This window comes from Coffea eugenioides, unplaced genomic scaffold (assembly GCF_003713205.1).
Source record: "Coffea eugenioides isolate CCC68of unplaced genomic scaffold, Ceug_1.0 ScVebR1_3217;HRSCAF=4390, whole genome shotgun sequence".
Classification (NCBI taxonomy): Eukaryota; Viridiplantae; Streptophyta; class Magnoliopsida; order Gentianales; family Rubiaceae; genus Coffea; species Coffea eugenioides.
The window spans coordinates 5,534-15,692 of NW_020863774.1; the positions used below are offsets into that span (position 1 = coordinate 5,534).

The window sequence follows — 10,159 nt, forward strand, 5'->3', positions numbered from 1 at the left end:
TCAAGAAATCCATTTAACCTGGACTTAAATAATGGGCCCATCTAAATAGTCCACTGTGAACTAATAAATTAATTAATTCACTCCAATTCAAATGGACTTTATAGATTTGATTTGATTTAATAGCCCATACAATATTGGCCCAACTTGACGGTCCAAAACATAATGGACTTCTATAATTTAATTTAATTTAGTCAAGATCGATTTAATTTAAATAAATCTTGACTAAAATGAATTAAATAAATTTTCTTTGTCTACAGGGTGGGGATAAAAGGTCTTGGGGAATGGTTCCACTTAGCCTGTTGAAACTGAGGTCCAAATTCCTGAGATACGTAGTAATCCCAGAAGGAATATTTCCAACAAAATTATTCTGGTTCACAGCAAATCGGAACAGTGTTTGAATATTTACAAGGAGCTTGGGAATTTCACCTCTCAAATTGTTTGCTGAGAGAACCAATATTTGGAGCTTGGAAAGCTCTCCAAATCTCTCAGGGATTGATCCTGAAAGTTCATTGTGACTAAGATCAATCAGAGATAAATTACCATATTTCACTAGCCCTACCGGGATTTCACCTTGAAAACCATTAGTAGATAGCTGAAGTTCTTGTAAAAGATTGTTTTTCCCAAGATTGGTTGGTAGAGGACCAGTGAATTTGTTGTAGCTCAGGTTCAAACTCTTCAGAGAATCCAACCCATCGAATTGCAAATTGATGTTCCCCATCAGAAAATTACGAGACAAGTCCAAGACCTCTAACTTTTGAAAACCATTAAAAGTAGGCAAAGAACCACCCAATTCGTTCCTACTAATATTCAGCAGTTTCAAACCACTGATCCCACCACAGGAAGAGATAAACACATCTCGGATTGAGCTCAAATGATTATTAGAGATGTCAAGAGATTCTAAGCTATCAATCTGGCAAATAACAGGCAGAATTTCTGAGCTAGATATTGAAAACAATGGTAAAGAAAGTTCAGTTACAGAGGAGTTGCTTGAACTGCATGAAACTCCCACCCATGAACATGGATTAGAGTCTTTTTTCGCATTCCTCCATCGAAATGATGAATTCCCACTATTATTCTGAAGCATCTCATAAAGATTAGTCATGGTGGCAATTTGCTTTGAAGGTAGCTGAGAGAACACTGAGTAAATGAACAAAAAGAAGAAAAAAATTGTTGAGGAGATGTCAACATACTTACTCATTTTGGGCAGAAATCTTTGGCTAACTTAGACTTAGGTTTTGGAGTATTTCACACCTGAATCTCAAGTATTAATTGTGAATATGCATATATCCAGGTATGTGCATGTACTTGTCATTCCATGTGTGAGGCAAACCAATGTGTGGAAAAATGTTCTTGACATTATGGAAGTTATTTAAGTTGACTGGACTTAGAGATCGGATTGGCCGTGACGCACCGGGCAGCAAACAGCCAGTTCTGGCAAAATTTCTTCAAGTCAAGTCAAAAAATAAGGTAGGCAATTCATATGGTGTCAGAAATTCCATTTCCATAAATTGTGGACCACTTTTTACCTTTTAGGAGCAAGTTTTGAGATAGTTCTGATGTAGGGCTAATAGCTCCAAGAAGTGGAATGAAATGTCTTGAACAAGCAGTAACAGCTAAGATGGATTTTGACAGAGGAGGTGAAAGCTTTTAAATTGTCTTTCCCTATAGTATGTTTAGCAGTTTCAACTAACTGATCTTTTCCAAAGAACATATAGATATAACCATATGATCGTCGCCCTTCAACTATTGCTGAATCCACTTTTTAGGTGGAGCTTAACTGCTCGTACATGAGTGCCAGAGACTTGATTGCTATTGCTAACAGGTTTCTGACAAGAGAAGTAGCTCTCTCAAAGGAATTCTTGTTATCAAGTCCAAGCTTCAAACTGTGTTTGTAAATCAAACATACCCCAAAAAAAAACAAAGTAACGTGCAAACAGAAAGTAAAGAGAAATTGATGAAGCTGCTGAAAATGCTTTTCTTCCTTTCTTTCTCCAAAATTTTCTTAGATTACTGTCACTTGGTCTCAATCTGTCAACAAACGATGCTAATTCAGTTTTACCTGTATCAAAATTCATATGTCCAGCTATAAAGTTGAAGGTTTAAAAAAAAAAAGGTTGAATGTTTATGGCAAAGGAAAACAAATTATCAAATATCACTGAAGCCAAATGGTTGCCTGTGTCTCAACACTTTTGCTGTCATAGACCAATGCAAAGTAATCGTTGCGAGCCGTGGTCGCTACTCGCTAATTAACTAACAGCTGGAGCATTTTTAACGGCTTTTAAAGTATCTAGATGTCTATCGAAGGATTCATCTTATATATAAAGAAGACAAAAAAAAATGAAGAAAGCAAGACTGCTGGTTGGAAAATTTCAACTTATTTTACTTTAAGTAGGAATAACTCCAGTCTTCACGCTTCCAGTCCCTAATAAATGTGATGTGTAGATTGTAGACCAAGACACCAATGTCATTTCGATTGATCAACCATTAACTTCTATTCTACCACTGTTGGGATTAAATGCCAAAGACTCAAGTCTTCCAAGAATTTTATCACAGGAGACTTAAATGTGAAGAATACACAGATTGTCAGATTTAAAGATGCAAATATATGTAAACATGTAACTATACAAGACTCGTTAAAGCGAAGGAGGAAAGATGATCTAGAGTGGAGCCGTGGAGGTGCAGGCTCAAAACCAAGTCTTTCTTGATAGGTTAAACTCATGGTGCTGAAATGATGCGAAACTCACGCGTTTTTCGCGTTTTTGGCGTTTTTGGAGTGATTTGTAGTTCTTAGTGCCTTCTTTGACCTGTGCTCCTTAGTAATTTGCATAGGGACGGAACCAGAAACTTCACTTTGAGGAACAACTTTCATAGACATGAAAGCATTACAGTTTAAAAAAAAAAAAACTTCAAAAAATTTCCCAAGTTTGAAAGGGAAATAACATAATTTTCAAGAACGTAGGGGCTGTAACTAGAGGTGGGCACGGGTCGGGTACCCGTTCCAAACATGATTTGGCTGATTCGACCCTAACCTATCGGATCACTATTTTTTTTACCCTAATCCGCTCCACTTGTTTTCGGATACCCGATCCTCAGGTATTCGAAAAAAAGGGACGGATCATAGGGTACCCGCCCTATAATTCATGTTTACTAATATCCATTTTTCAAGCACAACAAATATCACCTTCCAATAAATTACTAAAGCAGAATAAGAAAACATAGAGAATAAGTGCCAAATTTAGCTTCGACATAAATAGAAAACAGAAAAGGAAGTGCCAACCACACCAACTTCAGCAACTCTCGGTTCTAGAAACAAATTCCCCCATCCTAACAACTTTCACAGGCCTACTAAAATTCAAGAAATCATAGGCTAAAAGAGATGCTACATGCTGATGCGAATAACTACAGAAGTACACACCAGTAAACTTTGATTATTTAAGAAGCATTAGCAAAGTCAATAAGTGCGAGTTCTGCACTTTCCAACTCCACCTTTCTGTCACCTAGCGAAGATGCTATTCCCTCCCCCTCCTTATTTTTCTGATTTAATCCATTAAAAAATCCATATCTCCTATCAAGAATCTGGGCAGTGGGCATCACAGATTCACCGAAATACTAGGGTTCACTTACGAGGTTGAGAGCTTGCATTGAAGGTCCGGCGTTCTGCAGCTTCTGCTTGAGGCTTGCTTTGAGGAGCACCAGCAAATCAGAAATGGGTTGTGATTCTCTCATGATTCCAAGACAATTGTATATTTGTAGCACAAAGTGGTGAAAATTGAAGAGAAATTTGGAATTGTTGTGATGAAAATTGAAGAGAAGAAGAGGAGATATTCGGCTGAAGACTGAAGATAGAGAGAAACTTGGAAAGTGGAAAACTGAATGTCGATAAAATTTCTTTAGGGTAAATGATTTAAGGAAATTATAAAATTGTCCCTATATTTTTTAATATTTATATAATATATCCCAGTTCGGGTACCTGCGAATTTTTATTTTTATAACCCGTATCCGTATCCGAATTTTACAGGTACCCGACCCTTCTCCGCTAATAGAAATCGGGTCAGTTATCTTAATTTTCGGTGCGAGACGAATCGAATTGCTCGAATTTTCGAGTTGACGGGTTTTTTTGTCCACCCCTAGTTGTGACTGCTCTCTGCCCCTTTTGATTCCGTCCTTGGTCTCATGGAAGTCACCTGATAGATTATGTAGATGTACAGCTAATTATGCCCTGAATTTGGACAATGATATTAAAAGGACAATTAACTTCGCACTGTGGATGGTGGATGCCATTAGTATGGGTTTGTTTAAATTGCAAGATTTTCAAATAAAAATTTCAGATTTTGTTTTGCTTGTATCATACACATAATTTTTAACCACCTTTTAATTTCACATACATTACATCACAAAAAGTGCTACAGTAATTATTTCAAATAAATATTTTAAATAAATTCATATCCAAACAAACCCAATTGTTTTAGGAATTGCCAATGTGGATGTATAGCTCCTCGATTTGGACAATAATGTTGAAAGAAAGTTTAATTCGGAATTGTGAATAATCACTCTAGATTGGTTCAATGGTGAGAAGAAAACTTTTAGAATCCTTTAGATTGCTAAATTCAGGGTTTCAATTTTGAATTTGATGGTTGGGGTGAAAAATGTTTGGGGAGGAAATAATAAACCTTTTTTTTTAAAATAATGGCCCAAATTTAGGCCACATCAAGTTGGCCCAATTTGACCAATTGCTTTGGCAATCATATTGAAATTACGTCGATATTCGTTATTCAAATTATTAAATCAATCATAAAGACAAAAATAAATTTTTTTTTTGTTGAGCAAATGAATGAACGAAATGCGTTAATATTTTAAATTAATATCATTCAGTTTGCAATATTCAATTTAGCTTATAAACGCATAAGTTAGGTAATTATGAGATCACTAATTTGACTCTCGATCTTTCTACTTTTCCCCCTTTCGCATTACAAGGTTTGAAAGTCTATTTTTGAAGCAAAGAAAGTAATACCACTCAACCTCTTGCAAAGTTTAAAGCAATGTGCATTCTCCCAAGCGATGATAACCCAGATATTCTTTGCTAGAAACCAGATTCAAAAGGGAAATTCCTACCAATGTCAGCATATAAAATCACGTGGAAAGAAAAGGAGCCAAGGCCTGGAGATGCAGGATGGGATACGATTTGGAAAATTAGGGTCCTCAAAGGTGGCAATTCCTGCTATGGACAATTCGGCAACGAAGACATTTGGCAACGGATGACTTGTGCCAGATTTGTAACAAATGCTCGTGCAGTCAGGGATTCCGACTGAATCAGGGCATTGTGGATACTGGTGGTAATTCAGAATAAATGGGAGTACCTTTTCAGTAAATCGTCATTTGAATTGTTTGATTGCAATCTGAACCAGGATGGAATTGGAATTGGGGGTAAACTGAAAGTTACTTTTCCAACAGATTATACATTTTGCATGGAGAGCAAGAAATACAGTGAAGGCGGTAACCGTTGCTACATCCTTGCCTAAGTACTCTATTAGCAATGGCAGATCAAACAAAGAGTGTACTTCTTTAAGGCTCATGTTGAACTCCAACGCAGGAATGTTTTCATCAGATGAAGTCCACCCCCGGAAGGTACACTGTTAAAGACAATGTTGGCAGCGCATCTGGGAGTAATCCAGGAATGGCAGGAATAAGGAGGGCTGATAAGTGATGACAGGGGAAGATGGAAGAGAGGCTCTCAAAGAATATTGGCAAGGGAGCAATTATTGAAGTTGGCATGGGAGTAGGGATTCAGGAAAGTCATCTTACAGAATGATTCCAAGGTGCGGTTAGCTTCGATTGAAAAGGTAGATTTTACTTCACCGCACTATAACTTAGCAAAGCAAATCAAAGAATGTATGAGAAAGAATGGTCGTGCAACCTCCAACAGAGGGAAGACAACTGGAGTGCTTACTGGCAGACTAAGGCAGGAATACAAAACCAATATGATCAAGGTTTATTAAATGAAGGGCCCTTAAAGAAATTTTAGAGGCTGATGTAATCAGGGTAGCCACCCCACGTTTTATTTCTGCTAAGGGGACTAGGTAAGCTGACTCGTTTGTTCCATAAACAAAAGACAGCAATGTAGCTAACTTGAACATCCTCATTCCCAAAGGACCAGTGCAGAAATTAAACTACAAACCATATCAATCAGTAAAAACTCTGAACCTTTTAACTTATACCAGAGAAGCATAACAAGAAAGAGAAACACGAGTAAACTAGGAGAGATCTAAGCTATCATTCATTATAGGTGCGATATACATCAGGAATCTCCAAACAAAACATATGCAAAAAGCTTCAACCAACCCCTACCAAAAGAAGAGAGAGAGAGAGAGATAACACCTAGGCGCCATCCTCTATTCTGGAAATCATTTGCTGTGCCAACAGTTTATCGATGATCATTTTAAGTGCAGAGGCACTCACCCGACATTTATCGTCGGAAAAGCACGATCTTCCTTCTTCAGCTGCTTTGCATAGCTGAGGATCCAGTGGAACCTTTCCAAGAAAAGGGATGCCCATCTCACTGCACATTCTACCAGCACCTCCAGCACTACTATCGAATATTTCAGTGTAAGCGACAACATCCAGCATTTCTGGGGCTTTCTCCTTCATATATGATAGGATCCACTCAGTCATATCCTTTTGTTCACCTGTTTCTGTTGTCCTCATGAATCTGAACACCGACAATGGTTGACACAGACCACTCATGTTTTCAACAACACCAAGAACCTTTAGGCCGACTTTCTTACAGAAACTCACTTCTTTTCTGACGTCTATTAGAGATACCTGTTGTGGAGTAGTGACTACAATAGCACCATCTATTCCAGTCGCTTGAAGAAATTGAACAATTGAGATGTGCTCATCCGAGGTTCCAGGTGGAGCATCAATCACAAGAAAATCAAGCTCCCCCCAATAAACGTCCTTTAAGAACTGCTTGATTAGGCCATTCTTGCGGGGACCTCTCCATATGACGGCCTCATCTGGGTTGGGAAGCATAAATCCAATTGACATGACCCCAAGGTTAGACTCAACATAAACAGGAGACCATCCAAGATTACTTTGGTGAATCTCTTGTCCTTCAAGGCCAAGCATCTTTGGGATGCTTGGTCCACAAATATCTATATCAAGTAGACCCACTTGAAAATCCATAGCTGCTAGTGAATAAGAAAGTTGAGCTGAGAATGTACTCTTGCCCACACCACCCTTGCCAGATAAAACCAGTATCTTGTGCTTTACAGTAGCCATTCGCTCTACTATGGTAACCAAATCTGCAACAGAAATCAAGAAGAAATAAACCAGTAAATAAATGTTCCTTGCCTCATAAGAGCAATGATCGAGCAGAACTATACAAAAGCTGCAGGAAACTAGGAAAGGCAAGCTTGAAAAATTTTCTGCCATACAGCACTCAGATGAAAAATGATTCATATGAACCTCTAATGAAAATTGAGATCCAGTTAAAAATGAGATCCACATTTTCCAGAAGCTAGTACATGGCAGAAATATCTGTTTTAGATGATGCTTGCATCAGAAGAAAAAATTGGAAGCATGCCAATTTCCTACCAGTAAAACTTGACAGTTTCAATTTATCTCAAGACCACCCAACTCCTGGTTTCTCAAACTTTTCATTAATTGTTGGTACTTCATGCCAACAGAAGAAAATGCATCAAGTCATCAATATTTTCAACCCTCAAAAGCAGTAAAATACACAGACTCATGCAAATATAGTAAAATAAGAGTTCACATTGATCCATTTTGAAAAAGGGGGGGGGGACCCACACTAACTGCGAGCTCAGCACAGCCAAGAATACATCAGCTAATGTTGGAGTTCAACCTTAGACGGAATCATGAACCCAAGAACTTAATTACCAGAACACAAAATAACAAGACAGTAGTTAAAGTACTTTAGAAGAAAATATTCTTTTCTTGACTCCAAATGCCTCAATTTAATAACTATTCATTTCCAGTGACAAACTACAGATAATTTCACTAAAATCTCAATTCCAATGTCCCTAGTTTGATGATTGAATATGTTCCATTCTCATGCAATTCATCATTACTACCACCTAAGGCAAGTTTTCCGCAAGAAGCAGTTGGAATTCAACATGTCAGGTTATAAAAATTTTGCCCTGACATTTTTTCCCATTAGTAGACATGCCCATTTTCACAGGTGGAGAATCAAGTTGAGCATATCACAATCTCACATATTTAAGGATCTAGCTATTTGAAAGCTAGATATCATGCATTCTGAAGGATTAACAAAAAGCATAAATTCATTGGCAATAACAGCAGTTTTATGAAAACACTTAAAAGAATCAAGATGCAATATGAAAGAGAGAGAAGATTCAACACCAATTAGAAGTATTTATAAGAAAAGCAGCTGGAGTGGCGAAAGCTATTGCAAATGAATATGATTAACAAAAGCATGGCACATCCCATTGACTTTGGTTACTGCCTTCTGTTTTATATCAGTTCATTCTTTTGGGGGGAGTGCAGCAAGTAAAATCTTCAACTTAAGCAATACAAGAAAACTTTACAGGAGGTCCAGAATGTGTGAATGCTACGTGTGAGACACACACCACTACCTAATGGCTTCCTTTTTCTCAGAAACAATCGCAACAGATAAATCCGGCATAGTATGTTCAGTTTTGACATATGACAAATTCCTATCTAAAGCGTCTTTCCATCAAGTTAACAACACACAGTCATGAGCTGCAAAATTGTTTATGACATATGAAAACACCATTCAAGTAGCACCAATCAGAACAAGTACAGTACTGAATTGTTTCTTTTTTTTTTTAAAAAAAAAAGCAAATTAAAAACCACAAGATCATGTGGCTAACATCAAGTGATCCAGATTGGGCTTCATCTAGCCTACCTGTAGTATTCGAGAAATTCAAGTTAGTTAAGTTACCTAACAGCATTTAACTCCAATACTATATCTCACTTACTTTGAGAGTGTGATCTTGAATACGTTCTAGGGATGCTTGGCTTAACTGAACACATCAAGCTAATCTTGAATACATTCTAGGGATGCTTGGCTTAACTGAACATATCGAGCTATCAGTCAAGCTCTAGTACAGCGTTGGAGAAATGTTATTAGAACGATTCAATCCCATTTTGCTAAACTTTACCCAACATTTGTCTGCCAATATTAACAGAGGTAGCCGCAAAAACATATTTCAGTAAAAACTACCCGTGTACAAACTACTCAAATTATTCTAAATTGGAAATTTGGCTTTTCAACAACCAAATCCCGTTTAATCCTCTGCTTATTCTCACCATCTTCTGAAATTTAAGAGGTTTAACAGTACATGACATATCAAATAAAAATTTTACATTTTTTATGCCTCCCCTCCTTGCAACCATTCAAAAATCAATAACAATAATTTAATTTGAGTTAAACACCTTCTCCCTCCCCGCCGCGGCCCTTCCCCATCAAAACAAAAACTAAAAAAAATAACAGATATTTTTGCTAAAAAAAAAAAAGGACCTGGGTCGGGGCCTTTAGGAGCAGTAGCACAGGCTTCTTGATTAGGGCATCCTTTACATGCATCAGATTTTCCCGCTGACTCCGATTGGGTCCCTGGACAATCTGAAAACCCAAAACAAAATTTAAACAAAAAAAGAATAATTTATTGGGTAGTCGAAAACAAAATAAAAATCAACTTTACTGGTAAAATTGAAAAGGAAAAAAGTGAATACAGTGTTAAAATTTCTTTATATACGTTCATTTGCATTTTCTGGGACGTCTTTGTAGTCTCCGTTCTCCATTTTTCTTGCCTCCGCCAGGTAAAAGTAGAGAAATCCCCAAGTTTTCTTGCTTCTGACACAATGAAATGCAGTGAGAGACGCTGTTTTAGGCCCTTCGATTAAGCTGCACACAGCAGAATTCGGATTTAAAAGAGACGGTTTCAAGTTTCAAAGCAAAATTAGCCGACCTTCTGAACCGCCAGTAAAGTCAGCTGGGTATTTGAACCGGGCTGGACCGCCAGTAAAATCAACCCGGTATATGATGCAGCCAACCGATATTTAATCTGAGCAAACTACTCAAACCCGGAAATTGTTCCGGGTATCTAAGCAACCGGTTGGTGAACAAAATTCGCATTTATAAATGTTGAATTTGTAA

The 10,159-nt window shown here is 37.5% G+C and overlaps 2 protein-coding genes across 2 annotated transcripts; both read right to left on the reverse strand.

The window, feature by feature from the left end:
* Window positions 1–232: 232 nt before the first annotated feature.
* LOC113757662 (leucine-rich repeat receptor-like protein kinase PXC2) lies at window positions 233–3,726 on the reverse strand. Its single transcript, XM_027300812.1, has 2 exons — window positions 3,625–3,726; window positions 233–1,126 (listed from the first exon to the last, which is right to left on the reverse strand). Exons 1-2 carry the CDS (start codon window positions 3,724–3,726, stop codon window positions 233–235), a joined length of 996 nt encoding a protein of 331 aa, XP_027156613.1.
* Window positions 3,727–6,118: 2,392 nt separating this feature from the next.
* LOC113757663 (cytosolic Fe-S cluster assembly factor NBP35-like) lies at window positions 6,119–9,934 on the reverse strand. Its single transcript, XM_027300813.1, has 3 exons — window positions 9,759–9,934; window positions 9,524–9,625; window positions 6,119–7,301 (listed from the first exon to the last, which is right to left on the reverse strand). The coding sequence occupies exons 1-3, from the start codon at window positions 9,802–9,804 to the stop codon at window positions 6,376–6,378; spliced, it is 1,074 nt and encodes a 357-aa protein (XP_027156614.1). The 5' UTR covers window positions 9,805–9,934; the 3' UTR covers window positions 6,119–6,375.
* Window positions 9,935–10,159: the final 225 nt, after the last annotated feature.